At 40.6% G+C, this 16,163-nt stretch overlaps 1 protein-coding gene and 1 long non-coding RNA gene across 4 annotated transcripts in view; one reads left to right on the top strand and one right to left on the bottom strand.

Moving 5' to 3' along the window:
- LOC121012486 (uncharacterized) overlaps nucleotides 1-5,789 on the top strand; it is a 166,017-nt gene extending 160,228 nt beyond the window's left edge. The window contains exon 4 of the long non-coding RNA XR_005782132.1: nucleotides 5,675-5,789. This is a non-coding gene — a long non-coding RNA (uncharacterized LOC121012486). The remainder of the gene's footprint in view (nucleotides 1-5,674) is intronic.
- The window catches only part of ANKEF1 (ankyrin repeat and EF-hand domain containing 1), a 25,719-nt gene extending 11,951 nt beyond the window's left edge, over nucleotides 1-13,768 (bottom strand). The window contains exons 1-5 of one of the 3 annotated variants that reach the window (XM_040447692.1): nucleotides 13,460-13,768; nucleotides 7,772-8,161; nucleotides 2,322-2,521; nucleotides 1,410-1,559; nucleotides 265-388 (exon numbers count right to left, since the gene is read on the bottom strand). In XM_040447692.1, coding sequence (XP_040303626.1) covers nucleotides 265-388; nucleotides 1,410-1,559; nucleotides 2,322-2,521; nucleotides 7,772-8,117 — 820 coding nt within the window. In that variant the 5' untranslated portion in view covers nucleotides 8,118-8,161; nucleotides 13,460-13,768. Of the gene's footprint in view, nucleotides 1-264; nucleotides 389-1,409; nucleotides 1,560-2,307; nucleotides 2,522-7,771; nucleotides 8,162-13,459 lie in introns of those variants that run through there. The other 2 variants (XM_040447693.1, XM_040447694.1) reach the window with 2 other exon arrangements.
- Between the last annotated feature and the right edge of the window lie 2,395 nt (nucleotides 13,769-16,163).

Below are 16,163 nucleotides of genomic sequence, written 5' to 3'. Positions count from 1 at the left end.
TTTTTAATTTTTTTTTCCCCAACGTTTATTTATTTTTGGGACAGAGAGAGACAGAGCATGAACGGGGGAGGGGCAGAGAGAGAGGGAGACACAGAATCGGAAACAGGCTCCAGGCTCTGAGCCATCAGCCCAGAGCCCGACGCGGGGCTCGAACTCACGGACCGCCAGATCGTGACCTGGCTGAAGTCGAATGCTTAACCGACTGCGCCACCCAGGCGCCCGAATCATAACTGCTTTAAACATAAAATTGCTAGACACTTTTACCTCGCTGAGCTATATATTTGCAGCAATCTGCAAAACCGCCCATGGCAGCATAATGAAGTGGTGTGTTCCCATTCAATGCAATGAGCCCCATGTCTCCCTTGTAAGCAAAAAGCAGCTTCAATATCTGCAAAATAAACAGTGGATATAGTAGAGGAATAGGAACATACATTTATTGCATGAAGACTGACACCCCAACTTGTTATCTAATAGTTACTTATGCTACATGTGGCTATTTAAAATTAAATCGAATTAAATAGAAAACCATTAAAAAAAAATCCAGTTCCTTAGTTTCACTAGCTGTATTTCAAATGCTCAAAAGCCACATGTGGCTACTGTATTATATGGCACAGATATACAACTTTTTCACCATTGCTGACAATTCTATCAAATAGCTTTGACCAAGAGTTTAGAAAATTGGATACTCATGTAGGGCATGCTATCTTGGTGAATTCTAGTAATTCCAGAAAGCATCAGCCTATAGAAAATATTATCAGGGAAGCAAAGTCTTTACCAAATGTGACTTCTATTGTGATGTATATTTTTATTGTGGGGACAAGACTCAATGACAGAAACAAAGGTAGCTATGTAAAAACTCAGAAAATTGAGTAAAGAAAGTTTAGACGTAATTCAGAATTAAAAAAAAAAAATAGGATAGCATTGGTTCCTATTTCGTTTCTGCAGTGTCATTGTACCTATGAGATATCCTTCACTGGTATGTCCAGATAACCAGGATACTTAAGAGTTTAAAATTTAGGTGAGTCATTAGATGCACACAAAAACTCAGGGAGATAAGAGTTTGTTGGCATTGTTCTCCCACAGTTTGGTCAAGCCATATTTTGAAGATTCTGATATGTAATGGAGGCAAAAAATAGAAAAGTCCTGATTGGCAAAACTTTTAATTTGTTATAGTTAAGAATACAGAAAAACATTATCAGTAATGTTAAACGAATAAACTTAGCAAGCAGATAAAACTGAAGGGCTAGAAAGTTTTTAAAAACACATTTGATCTGAAATATAATTTTAGAATTATCTAGGGAAATCAAGACGGTAACTTCAAAAACATTCTTAGTGTAACCTACATGATATTAAAACAATTTGTGAAAAGGCGTGAGCAACAGATTTTAAAGCAAAGGGCAGATTATTACATCAAAAAAGCCTCCTTTGGCAGCAAAATGTGCAGCGTGATGTCTCTCATTGTCAAAGGCATTCACTTCACCTCCTCTTTCCAATATCCCTCGGACTAGCTCTAGCACTCCTTCTCTTGATGCTTCCATTAAAGCCGTTCGACCTGTGGACTGGATGAGAAACAGATCAAATGCCGGTTATGCTTGTTATCTTAAATCACTTATTTCGTATAAATATGGTCTAAATCCATTTGGCCTTAGATTCACACTGACATGTTTAGTTCTCTGTATTTTTATTGGTTTCATGTAACAAATAGGAAAAATGAAGTCAGCTGGTCCATGTAGAAGAATTCGAATATCAGAGTCAAGGTCATACCAGATGTCCCTGTGAGAAATCAGGCTATAAAATGCATTTTTTTTTTGTAAAGAAAGTAGAGCAAAAGGGGGGGAAAGAGGGTAAAGTATATGCTAAAATTAGGTTATAGGTGTTTTCTAATGAGGAAAAAAATTGATTTTTTTATCATCTGGAAATGACTATTAAACAATAATAAAACTCAATAAAATTGGCCAAACAAGGAAAGGGGGCAAGATAGATACAGGAAACAGCAGGACTACATGTTTTCTTTCCAAAAAGATACATTTTTATTAGGCATCAGTGGTATCTTTTCTATTTTTCTCTAATGATCTTTTACCATTATGCATAATAAATACCAATTTTCCAAACGTAATTAGGAAATAGACTGTGGAATCATGGCAATATAAAGATAATGAAAATCTATCATCTTAAAACACTGTGAATAGAAATGAATAGTCTATAAGCTAACAGGATAATTTTACCATAATTAAATGCGAAAATTACACTACTGAGCGTCTATAATTAAAAAAAAAGGAATATATATATATATATATATATAATCACAGGAATAGTCATACTGAGTTGATAGCATTTGGATTGGCTCCTTTTTCCAAAAAGGTCAGGCACATATCTTTAACATCATGTGCTTCTTCACACGCTCTAAGGAATATCGGCTTTCCTTCACAGGTAGAGTTGTTGACATCTGCACCATGGTCCAGGGCAATCAATGCACAGCGATAATGCCGCTTAGTAGGCAAAATGCAGTAAAACAAAACACCTGTAGAAAAATAGAATCCCCAGAGAGTATTTAATTAAGTCTCCATATATTTGAACCAGATAGCAAGGAAAAGATAACAATTTTGAAATCCATAATTGGCTAGCTGAAGGTGGTGGAGCAAAGGCATAGTTGCCTTGCTTTTTCCTTCTGTAACCAACTGAAATACCAAGACCGAGAAACAAAAGAAGAAAGTCAACCTTTGATAGAATCAGAAAACAGTTACGACCAAATGCGATCGGACCTGGTTCAGGGGAAGAATCAGAGTGCTGATATGTGAGCCCTTGTCAACCATGGGTTCTTGCAGCCTATACCCCACATGCAGGACTGTGGGTGCTTGTTGGTGGGTTGCTGTGTCCCCTCTGAAACTGCAGAGTGACAAAGGAGGTGGTACTGGATGATAAAATGTGCAGACCAGCCATGTGTAGCGGTCAGTATAGCAGCACTGAGAAGACAAAGTACATGACAGGGGGCTCTACCATTTTGGCAAATCGTTTTGTTCCAATGAATAAAGGAAAATGCTAAATCCCCCGACCCAGAATTTATGACATACAGGTCCTCAATATAATTCATGTCAAAAATGTACTACAGATCAGAGGTATTGTAATCTAGGCAAACAACAGTCAGGCTCCAAACTGACTTTGTAATGACCTTATTCTAAACAGGCTTCATTCAAAGAGGAACAATAAGCAAATAAAAAACTAGCATGTGACCTATTGGGGGGAGGGGGGGTAAGATACTGAAAGAAAGAAACCTGATAGTAAAAGCTAGGCAAAAACTACATACTAGGAAAACTATACCATGTGAAAATTATTGACTGGCCTATTTCTATGATAGCAAAGAAGCTAAATATAACTTTTTTCTTCTAAAATAAAAGTACAAAGATAGGCCAAGACCTTTAAAAGAAGGGCTGCTAGGACAATAGAAGATAAATAGAAGGAAAAGATGAAATTAAGCCCGCTGAAGTTAGGAAAGAAATGGTAGAGGAAACTAAAACCACCAAAGAAAGGGAAGTCAAATTGGAAGCAGGAAAAAGGAAAGCAAAACCATCATCCAGGATGTGTAGGAAAAATGCAAAAGAACTAAGGAGAATGTCACAGATGATGGAAGAGTTGAAATGGTCTAGAGGCAAAGGAGAGTGAACATGTATGTAATTGGTGTTCAATAATAAAACACCAAGTGGAACAGAAAAAAAATGGAGATACAATAGAAAAAAACTTTCTTGAAGTGAAAACCTGAATTTCAAGATTAAAAAAGCATACTTGGGTCTCAGGAAAAATGGATTAAGAAAAATCAATGAGGCATGCGTATGTAAAGCTAGGTAGAGAAGGTGTCCTGTGAGCATCTGGGTAACAGTTCAGATCCTATCTATAAGAAGCAAAAGTCAGTCTGGCCTTGAGATTTTGCTACTGTAATAGTCCATGCTAGAAAATAACTGAAGTGTATCTACAATATCACCTGAGAAAGAAAGTAAGGAGTTTTGTACCTATCAAACTGTTGTTCACATATAAAAGCAATGGACATGTAAGTTTAAGGATGCAAAAAGTTATTGTACTAATCTCTTCTTTCATAGCAAAATATTAATGAATACCATGTAAACTGCTACTTTAATAAACAAAGGTTTAAGTATATATAAAGCTATCAAGCTTGCCATTAACCAAAAACAAGCATCCAACTGTGGGTTTCGGCTTCACAAGTTTGAGGCTCATATTGGGCTCTGTGCTGACAGTGCGGAGCCTACTTTGGATTCTCTCTCTGGCCCTCCGCCACTTGTGCTGTCTGTCTCTCTCAAAATAAGTAATTAAACTTAAAAAAAAAAAAACCCAAAACAAAAAAAACTCAGTTCTCTTCCCAAGAAAAAAGACAGATGTTAACTAGATTTACTGTGGTGATCATTTTGCAATCCATACAAACATCAAATTATGTGTACACCTGAAACTAATATAATGTTTATGTCAAATATACCTCAGTTTTAAAAAATCAGTAAATAATCGGGGTGCCTGGGTGGCTCAGTCGGTTAAGCATCCGACTTTGGATCAGGTCATGAACTTGTGGTTCATGGGTTTGAGCCCTGCATCAGGCTCTGTGCTGACAGCTCAGAGCCTGGAGCTTGCTTGCTTGAGATTCTGTGTCTCCCTGTTTCTCTGCCCCTTCCCCACTCATGCTCTGTCTCGCTCTCAAAAATAAACATTAAAAAAATTTTTTTAAATCAGTAAGTAATAAAAATAGATAAAACTACCATTCCAACAACCAAAAAAAAAAAAAAAAAAAAGAACTAAAAACAGACCATTAACCTTAGAAAATATAATACACACAACAAGAAAAAGAATATATGGACCATATAGGAAAATACATTTATACATATTTATTTATATATTTTATATTAAATATAACTTCATAATATAAAATAAATGAAAGTTCTGAGGCCAAACCTTTGGGGCATCCAGATAAATATAAATTGGGTAAATTCTACCATTAAATAAAAATCACAATTTATATAAAATCAAAATCTAAATATATTTCATATAAACAGACACATCTAAAATAGGGTTACTCAGAACAGTTAAAACAGAAAGATGGTCAAGGACATGGTTGAAAATAGAAAATCAAAGATACAACAAGTCATATGAGGCAAGAGTGGACCAAAACAACAATAAATAGCAATGTGATCTAGAAATACCAGAGGCTGAATTCATTACAAAAGACCCTAAGGCACTTATGAAATAGATATTTTATAATGATGGCATGCATAACTCCCAGTCAAAGTCTATCTGGGCTGACTCTTTAAGCCACAAAGAACATGAATCAAATTCTAAAACTGAAATGGAAATAAAGGGGAAAAAAATGGTGGACAGTCAAATTTGCATACTGCATGTAGGACTGGGTATGCATTCCTATAAATGGGAGAACCAATGGAATGGGGGCTCTAAGGAACTAGTCTAGCTTAACCCTTAAAGGGAAGACAGTATTCCATTCTCCAGAATAGACAGACACTAATTAATCCCCAAGGACATAGGAAAGAGTTTTGGCTTAGAGATTTACCTTTTCCATATTCTGCAAAATTGTTCAAAGTACAGTTTAGCCTAGAGTATGTCCCACATCCTTCTAAAGATCCAGTAAGTATTTTAACCACTTAAATGTTTGCTTATCTTTTAGGAACAATGTCCAGTGAGGCATACATCAATCCCTGGAAAATAGGATGTTAATGACCAAGACTATGCAAGAAGCAAAACAGTTTGACAAGTGAGAGGACAACTAAGGGATGTGCAAGGTGAGCTAGATGTGTTGAACTGGTGAAGACAGGGCATTCACTCAGTGCAGTAAGCCTACCATGGGTTACACAAAATCAAGTCTCTAGGGGGCTGTACTAACAAGGTTATGTGTGCAACAAGATTTATACTTGTCCCAAGTTTTGTTTTCTATCTTTAATTCTTCCTATGTGATTTGTCAGATTATTTTCTCATGCATTCATCTTCCAAAACCTTGACAAGCTTAGTATTAATTTGAATGAGCTTAGATAGTAGCCATATGGCTATTGCATTTGCTACAAGTATTCACTTAACCCTGTTTCTAATTTTACTTGTTCAGTTTTAATTTTGCAATTTTAGATTTTTATGATATAAAATGTCTCAACCTTTAAAAAAAACATTTATTTCAAACTCTGGAAGGTAAACTGTTCTCCATTACAGTGTTTCCCCAAAGTACATTCCACAAAACTCCAGGTATATAAGATGCAATAAGGAAAAACTATTTCAAGGGTCAAAGAAATATGGAAAATATCCCTGTATCTAGTCTGACAAATGTGAAATCAACATGTCTCAATTTGTTTTATCCAATGGTTCTCTAATGAATTTGACAATGGAACCAATTTTGCTTGTAACCCTTATCAACATCTCAGCAATTCAGTGGTCCATGGAACACTTTGGGATATGATACTCTACAGAGTTTTAAGAGGCTTTTTTTATTCAGGATTTAACATTTTATTTTTTTTTTCAACGTTTATTTATTTTGGGGACAGAGAGAGACAGAGCATGAACGGGGGAGGGGCAGAGAGAGAGGGAGACACAGAATGTGAAACAGGCTCCAGGCTCTGAGCCATCAGCCCAGAGCCTGACGCGGGTCTCGAACTCACAGACCGCGAGATCGTGACCTGGCTGAAGTCGGACGCTCAACCGACTGCGCCACCCAGGCGCCCCTTTTTTTTTTTTTTTTTTTTTTTTTTTTTTGGGATTTAACATTTTAAAATGCATTTGACCCCTGAATGCATCCGAAGTTCATTTCGTTATGTGGTACTATTAAGTAATTAAATGATTGTTCCTTTTCTTTGTCCTCTCTTATTGTTTTAAGCAAGTCACTTATCAAATACCAAGTCTGGAGAGAATTACAAAAGGGGATTTTGTTCCTGTCAGAAAATATTAACATTAAAAATGGGATTTATTTCTCCAGTGTGGGACTGATGTTAATGGCTTTGTACTTGAAGCAACTCCTTGGGACAACTGATTAAATCTACCAATTTATATTAAGCCTGGTGGTAATTTTCTTGGTGATTTTCACAAGGCTGTGTCAAGTCCTTCTGGAACTTTGAGTTATTTGGGCCAGAAGCTCCCAAACATGGTCTTGAGATGTGATTAGGGAGAACAGAGTAGAGAAGTGGGGGCTATCTCACCTAAACAATAAAGGAAATGACATGTCTCAAGTTTTAAGTTCTTTTTCCAAATACAATTAAATTGACCCTAGAACATTGGAGTTTATGCTGGCATCCACCTTAGTCCTTCCAGTTCCCAACTATAACCCCCTTTCTACGTCAGACTGCTGTTGAGAGGTGCCAAAGTCCTTTTGGAGCCCAAAAGAACATTATTTGATGTTCTAAAGTATCAAAAGGAATAAGAATGCTCTCCCTCCTCTTTTGTCTTAAACAAGATTTTTATATCTTATAATCGATGATTATGACTATGGTAATGACAATATATGTGAAAATTCTCCACATTTAGGAAAGCCACCAAACATAGATTAATCTAACTCTAACTTTCTTTTTAAATGAGAAATCTCTCAGATCTTGTCTCCCTAAGATCTACCCATACTGTTTTCAAATTATGGGGAGACAGTGTCCTTAGGTACAAGAGTGAGAACCTGGCTCTTCACTTAAACCCATGAGTCTTTCACTTCTACAGTTGGAAAGCAAAAATGCACTATTTATTGATTTCTGGCTACAAAGTAGATTGCATCTGTTGGGCAGAATGCTGGGAGTTTTACCTTTTCCTTCATTATCAACTATACTCATGTCAGCCTTTGCCTTGGCTAATATTTCCATGGACAATTCATGACCCAGTTCTGCAGCCCTCATTGTCGGAGTACAGCCCATCTTGTCTTGCACATCAGGATGAGCACCAAGGCTAAGGAGAAAGCTGACCATATCAGTGTCATTGGAAATTGAGGCTAAGTGCAGAGCACTGTGTCCATTGACCGGTTCTGTAAAATTGATTAGTTCAGGGTATCCAAGCCTGATCAACTTCTCTATCTGCTTCATGTCTTTGTTCCGAACACACTGAAGAACTTTGTAGATCTGCAAGTTCTCAAGTCTCTTATCTGCTAAAGCCATACTCGACCACCTTCTTGAAGATGCTTTTCTGGACCAAAACAAAACTATAGCAACAAAAACAGAAACATACAAAACTCAAAGTTAATTTTGTCATCTGTATTTTGATTAGATAGTAATATTTTATACCTTCCCTTCTGAGAAGAGAGGCTGTTTCTTACGAAATGATATTACCATAGTTTATGGCAACTGACTTCATGAGAGTATAAATTACACATAAATACAAAGGACATACAGTTAGCATAAAGTTAAAGTATTTCAAAACAAATCTTTCATCCTAATTAATATCAGCCTTGCTGTGAAGCTTTCTTGTTAATTTAATTTCTTGTCTCATTTAATCTTCCTTCCTTGACACAGCCTCCCCATTTTAGCCACAAAGAAAGTAAGGCTAACAAAAGTGCCAAGGTAAGGTTTCATTTTCCCACTACATGGCTCTGTTACCAGCATGCCCCTCAACAGAGACCACACAGGTTTTAGCAGTTAACAAGTGTTAAAAAAAGAACATGTAGAATTTTGAGGTGCTTATCATAAGGAGGAATCTACTGGATTCTGTGAGATACCAAATGTGATTACTGTGTCATCTTACATGGGAATGAGGTAGGTGAACGGTTGAGAGAGAACTGTAATTTTCATAAATAATCCCACTGTTACATTGTAATGAGCATTCTAATATGAAATGTTATCTCCTTTCATTTATGGAAAAACAATATTTTCAGTTGAGTCAGGCTAGGTAGACCCAGCTTGCTTTTCTTTCCTCACTTTTTCTGGGAAAAGAACCCCATTATCATATTGGAAATCCATTCCAGATCATATAGTACTGCTATCCTAGGCCAAGTCATTGCCACAGACTTCTAATTTGTCTCACTGCTTCTACAACAGATCCCCTAGCTTCCTTTCTCTGGTCAGTCCTCAGAAACATCTTTTAAACATGTATCAGATAAAGTCAAGCAACCTTTGACCCCCAGCATTTTGTATGGATCTGCCCCTTCCATCCCCTATGATAGCAATGAGTCAAAGACCAAGGCTTAGTCTGTGTGTGAGCACATGCTCAGGAAGGACATCAGCCAGTCAGCATCCTAAGGGACCCTTCTGCCAGAACTATATGGACAGACTACTGTGTGCTGATGCTGTTAAGCAGTAGGGTGGGGTGCTGCAGTTGCAGGAACCATGTTGGCAGTCAGGGAGAGTGTGCAGAGACTGAGACTTAGGGCAGAGGTTGGGACTCAGTTGTGCCAGAATTCACCCACCACTTTAATCCATGCAACATGTTACTTAATGCAGCACTAGCTCAGGGTTGCAGAAGTAAATATCCTCTCCCCACCCCCACCCCCCTTAATTTTGTATAAGCTAGTCAGCTGAGTTTCTGTCCTTTGCAATTGAAAAGATTTCATCTTACTACAAAATCAGAAACTGTATCATCTTTTCTCCCACAAATCTGCTCCCTCACCTATATTCCCTCTGGCAATGAGTTGCACTTTTGAACGCTTGCTCCTCTTTAACTATGTCTCTCTAGGCAACCATAACATCTCCATTGCCTGTTCTTGTCCTACCTCACCACCCACTCTTTATTCTCCTTTGCTGGCTCCCATCTTCTGCCAGAAGCCTGTTGGGGTGACCAGGGCTCCGCCCTCAGGACTCTTGTCTATTCTCACACATTGCCCTGATGGTCTCATCCTGTCTCATGACTTTCATGCCAATTTGAGGTTTCCGAATATTCACTCTCTGACTCTCCCCAGAGCTCCAAAGTGATGTGTCTACCTGTTGACTCTTCATTCTCACAAGGAACTTTAATAGGCATATAAAATATAAAACATCCAAAGCCGAACACTTGATATCACCCTTTCTCCAATTCTCCCCACTTCCAGTAATGGCGTCACCATCCATCTGTCTACTCAGATGAAAATACTCAAAGTTATTCTTCTTTCTTTCCTCACAGGTCCCCTACTCTTTAAATCCACCAGTAAACCCCATAACTCTACCTCCAGAACATATCCTCACATCAATTACCAGTGGTGCTATCCTAGGCCAAACCCTTGTCACAGCTTCTAATCTGTCTCACTGCTTCCTCAGCAGCCCTGCAGAGCCATTCTTTATTCATTACCCAGAAAAAGCTTTGTTAAATGTAGATTAGACAAGCCTCCACCCCCAACATTTTAGTATATATTTTTTTAATGTTTGTTTGTTTGTTTGTTTGTTTATTTATTTATTTATTTATTTATTTATTTATTTTTAACGTTTATTTATTTTTGAGACAGAGAGAGAGACACAGCATGAATGGGGGAGAGGCAGAGAAAGAGGGAGACACAGAATCGGAAGCAGGCTCCAGGATCTGCGCCATCAGCCCAGACCCCGATGCGGGGCTCGAACTCACGGACGCGAGATCGTGACCTGAGCTGAAGTCCGACGCTTAACCGACTGAGCCACCCAGGCGCCCCAATGTTTATTTATTTTTGAGACAGAGAGAGACAGAGCATGAACGGAGGAGGGTCAGGAGAGGGAGACACAGAATCTGAAGCAGGCTCCAGGCTCTGAGCTGTCAGCACAGAGCCCGACGCGGGGCTCGAACTCACGGACCATGAGATCATGACCTCAGCCAAAGTCTGACGCTTAACCGACTGAGCCACCCAGGGACCCCTAATTATTTTTAATATAAAGAAAAATTGAATACCCATATATCCATCAAAGATCCTACCATTAATGCTTTACCTGCTTTCACTTATCTATCCATCCCTCTGTCTACTCAGCCATCTATTTTTTGATCCATTTCAAAGTAAACTGCACACATATTCCAGCAGGCAATACCCTTAACTGGAGTTCAATATTTGTTTACAGTTCTTTTTTTTCCTTTTTTGTCTTTTGAATATGAAATGTCCAATAATTAAGGGTTCCATTCTATAAGTTTTGACAATTGCATACATCTATGTAACCCAAACTCCTATCAGGATATAGAACATTACCAGAAAGTTCCAGAAAGTTCCCATGCCAGAAACTTCCCTCCAAACTATTTTTTAAAAGCAGTTCAACAGATTTTCATTGTAATCAGAATAAATCTAAATCCCTCCTGTTGATCTTTTAAGAACATTTTCTCTGCCTCTGTGATCTTACTTTACTCCGACCTCCCTTGATAAGATGACCTCCAGCCACACTGACCACCTTTCTGCTTATAGAACAAAAGTGCATTCCTGCCTCTGGAACCTCTTGTTCCTTCGGCCTGGAGTGTTCTTAGCTCAGAATGTCTGTTGGTTGGCACTTCTCACCATTCAGACAGCAGCCACCTTGTCACTTCATCTCTTTCCTTTCTTTATAATGAAATCAAGCACTTCTGTATATTATATTTCTATAGATCTGTAGATATAGATATATTCAATTTATATACTATGTGACTTCCCCAGTAGTATATAGCCTTCATGGAACAGAAGTTTTATATTATAATGACCTTTATTTCTCCATCACCCAGAACCTGACTCATGTGGGGCATTCAAGTAATGGTTGCTACATAAACGATGACTGAAAGTTTTAAGATTGAGGAGTGGAAGAAACCAAAGAGAATGCCCAGGTTTCTAGTTTGAGCAACTGGCTACCTGTGTCTGAGCTGGGGAGTGCAGGACGCAGTCAGATTGGTCAAAGAGTGTAGACAGTTATGCTTTGGCATGCTGAGTCAGAATCTACATAGCAATATGGAACACAATTCAAGAGAGAGATCTAAGCCTGGTCTACGGGCAACTGTGGGGTTTTCAGTGGCTGCAGGCTCCCGGGAGACTGGGTGAAGGAAAGGAGGAAAGAGTGTCAGGGAGAAGGGTGAGCATCACTGTCAAAGGCATGCTGCTGCCTTTTCTCCCCATTCTTCTGCCTGCTGTTTTTTCTTTGTGCTTCCTCCTCTGCCGCTGGGACATCAGTCATCACACAGCTTGTGGCTTCAATGTCCTGTTTGCTGTAGCCCCTCTCTTCCCTTCTAATCTGTTTATAACATGTGGCCGACTAGGAGACCAGATAATGCAGCTGCTTAGAACCATGTGTGTAAATAGGCTCCCAGTAAGTCCTGAGCTGCCCCACAAGTCACCCACTTGGCCTTTGCTCCATGCCTTGGTGATATTTACTTTAGCAGCTGCTTAGGATTTATTAGTACCAGCCATATCCTAGTTAGGTGCAGTGTCATACTGCATACGTAGGCACAACGTACACAGGAATAGGATACAGTGCTTCCAAATAGCTCCTTGACTATCCTGAATCTATGCCACCTCATTTGTGTGAACAGAAACATCCTAATCAGAGACTTCAATGCTTTCTCTGAGGCACCCACCCCTAACAAAGAATTAGCAGCATGAAGCATGTCCAGTCAAGCTACAGTGATGTATTCCACAGCCCGCAGGCCAGCTCTGCAGCTTGTACTCTTCCAGCCAAAGCCCCAAAGTGCTGGGGAGAGAGCAGTTCCCTTTCTCTGTCCTTCACAACCTGCTGCCAAGACTGAACAAGAGCCTCACCCCACTGAAGGAAGTAACAGAAGTCCTGCCCTCTAGTTCTGAGTTCTTCAAAATTGTGAAAGCATCTCTGATCTTCAGGGGAGTCATCATGTATACACACACCCCAACATGTACACTTTACCACTGTATGATGGCTTAGCCACCCTGGCATACCCCTATCTGATCATCTATATGGACAATCTCAAGAGATAGTGGAATAGAACAGGGTTTCTTCACCTGAGGTCCATGTTTGGGTCTAAGCCCTCTAAAATTATATGACAATCTGCAGTGTGTGTGTGTGTGTGTGTGTGTGTGTGTGTGTGTGTGTGTGTGTACAGGTACATTTTTCCCCTGTGGAGGAGAGATCCACAGAACTCATCAACTTCTCCAAGGAGTCTATGACACAAGGGTGGTTTGCTAAAAAGAGGAGTGGAGGGAAACACACTGGGAATTTCCACACAGTGGAAAGAGTGTGGGATTGCAGGTGGGGAAATCTGTTTTTGTTGTTTGTGACTCCCCCCTCCCCTTCTCTGCAACATTATTTACATAAACTGGTTGCAAAAACCTGGACATATTATCTACTTGGTTTGTGCCTCAGTCTCTTTATCTGTGAAATGGGGATGACAGTACCCACTCGATGGTCCATATGAAGAGGAAATGAGACAATTCTAGTAAAGTACTTAGCAAAGTCCCTCAGTGCAGGCTCACTATGAATAAATCAAATGTCCGTGGGTTTCAACTCCCCCAGAAGCCACGGTGTACATTTGCAGGGTTCTTTACGGTCCCTTTCAGTTTTAAGTCTCAGAAAAATGCGGTAGGGGAGAGGGGTTAAGAAGTAACTTCAAGGTAAAGGCCAGGTGGCAGGGAGCAAGGTGCCAAGCTCACCTCTTAGTCGTGGGGGTGATCAGGGGCGGCGGTTGCGCCTCTGTCTGCTGGGGCGCCCGGCGGCCCAGGCCCTCGTTCTCTGCCGCCTGGCGCGGGCCCCAGCCGCGACCTCGGGCTCCCAGAGCCCGGCGTGGGCGCCCAGCCGTGAATGGTGTCTCCTTGGGCAGAGCAGGCGAGCCGGTGCGCGGGGCAGCAGGGAGCGGACGTGTGTGTCCATGGGCCCCGGGTCCGCCGGGGGCGAAAGCGCCGCCAGGTGAGAGCGCAGGGGGCGGGGTGGGAGCAGCGGTGACTAGGCTGATTGTGAGCTTCGGCCACGCCCCGCCTCGCTGCCAAGGCAACCGCACTGGTGCGCGGCGGGGCGGGGCTTCGAGCCCCGCCCCGCTCCACCAGGTGGCCTGGTCCCCGCCTGGTGGCCGGCCGCTCCGGGATGCTGGAGGAGGGCTCTGCAAGCCCAGCGCCACGGATGGCAGTGACCTTGCGCCCAAGGCCAGGACTGCAGCTGTCTTTCTCCCTTCTTTCATCCTCTTCTCCCACTCCCCTGCCCTCATTCTGAAAAGCATTGTATTCGAAACGTAAAGCTCCTATAGTAAGATCAACCAACCAATTAAAATATAGAATAAAATAATTTTATACATAAACTTAAATGAAAAATATAATATAAAATGAAAAAAAGTTACTTGTCAGAGACAACTGCTGTTGATTCTGGTGAATCTTCCCAGAATTTTTCTTTGCATGATCCAGGATGTATATAGGCTTAAAAATATTTGTACACAAATGATAGCAAATAAAACAAGGAGATCAGTTTATTTCAGGGCCTGGGGGTGCGCGCTAACATCCCAGCCCCCCAAACACACTGTTTTTGCAGGCAAATTCTGACAGCTTTTTAATGTGAATTCAAAACATGTATGCTTTTAAAAATAGGATGTAACAGGGGCGCCTGGGTGGTGCAGTCGGTTAGGCGTCCGACTTCAGCCGGGTCACGATCTCGCGGTCCGTGAGTTCGAGCCCCGCGTCGGGCTCTGGGCTGATGGCTCGGAGCCTGGAGCCTGTTTCCGATTCTGTGTCTCCCTCTCTCTCTCTGCCCCTCCCCCGTTCATGCTCTGTCTCTCTCTGTCCCTAAAATAAATAAAAAACGTTGAAAAAAAATTAAAAAAAAAAAAAAAGGATGTAACAGGGGCACCTGGGTGGCCCAGTCGGTGGAGCACTCGACTTCGGCTCAGGTCATGATCTCATGGTTTGTGGGTTGGAGCCCCGCATCAGGCTCTGTGCTGACCACTTGCTCGGAGCCTGGAGCCTGCTTCAGATTCTGTGTCTCCTTCTCTCTCTGCCTCTCCCCTGCTCACGCTTTGTCTCACTCTGTTTCTCAAAAATAAGTAAGTGTAAAAACAATTTTTTTAAATAAAAATAGGATGTAATAGCTTCTGATTAAGAGCAATAGTTCCTCCACCCCAATTTGTTTTTTACACAGAGACTCTCTTTGAAAATATGATTAAGGACTATTTCATGAACACAAAGGAATATACTATATAAGCTGAACGAGTTTGCTTCTACAGCTGGACTCCTTGTGTATTTCTTCCCCAAACTGCACTCTCTGGTTCTTGTCCCCATAGGTGACTGCTATTCTGAAATTTGTGTTTATCAGCCCCTTGCCTTTCAAAAATATGTTGCTTCGTATGAATGCTTCCCTTAAAAAATGTGCATTTAGTATTGCACATTTTGAGGATTTATAAAAATTGAGTAGCATGGTATGTATTGTTTAGACATTTTTTCCTTCCAAAATCTTATTTTTTTAAGTTTATTTATTTATTGTTTTATTTTAGAGAGAGAGCACACGATGAGGGGAGAGGGGCAGAGGGAAAGGGAGAGACAGAACTCTCAAGCAGACTCCAATCTCAGCAGAGGCCTGATGCAGGCTCGATCTTATGAACCGTGAAATCATGACTTGAACCGAAACCAAGAGTCCCATGCTTAACCGACTGAGCCACCCAGGTGCCCCACGAGAATCCTAACTTTGAAGTATACCTTTGTTATGTTTAATTATAGCTCTTTTATCTTTTTTTTTTAATTTTTTTTTTCAACGTTTATTTATTTTTGGGACAGAGAGAGACAGAGCATGAACGGGGGAGGGGCAGAGAGAGAGGGAGACACAGAATCGGAAACAGGCTCCAGGCTCTGAGCCATCAGCCCAGAGCCCGACGCGGGGCTCGAACTCACGGACCGCGAGATCGTGACCTGGCTGAAGTCGGACGCTTAACCGACTGCGCCACCCAGGCGCCCCAGCTCTTTTATCTTAATAGCTGTATACTATTCAATTGTGTTACCATTCCATACCACTTTTAAATCAACTCTACTATTGATGGACATTTGAGATGTCTGTATTTGGTATTACAAGGAATGCAGCTGTGATCATGTTTGTATGTCTTTAGATACACAAGTTCGAGTGTTCCTAGGGTATATGCCTAGGAGTGAAGTTTCTGGATCATAGGTTGTTTATAACATCAGGAGACTTGTTTTTCAAGTATGTGTAGCAATTTAGACTCCCGTCAGCAGTGTGTGTCTTAGCCAAAACTTGGTTTTGACATGCTAAACTCTTTGCCAATCTAGTGGATGTAAATTGGTATTTCATGATTTTTTTGCATGCTCTAATTAATGATTGTTAGTCTGAGAGCTTGATTTTTTGGAAATATTTGAGTGTAACTTTATT

This window comes from Herpailurus yagouaroundi, unplaced genomic scaffold (assembly GCF_014898765.1).
Source record: "Herpailurus yagouaroundi ecotype Mexico unplaced genomic scaffold, PumYag 196, whole genome shotgun sequence".
Lineage (NCBI taxonomy): Eukaryota > Metazoa > Chordata > Mammalia > Carnivora > Felidae > Herpailurus > Herpailurus yagouaroundi.
This window is presented reverse-complemented; position numbering and strand designations above follow the sequence as displayed.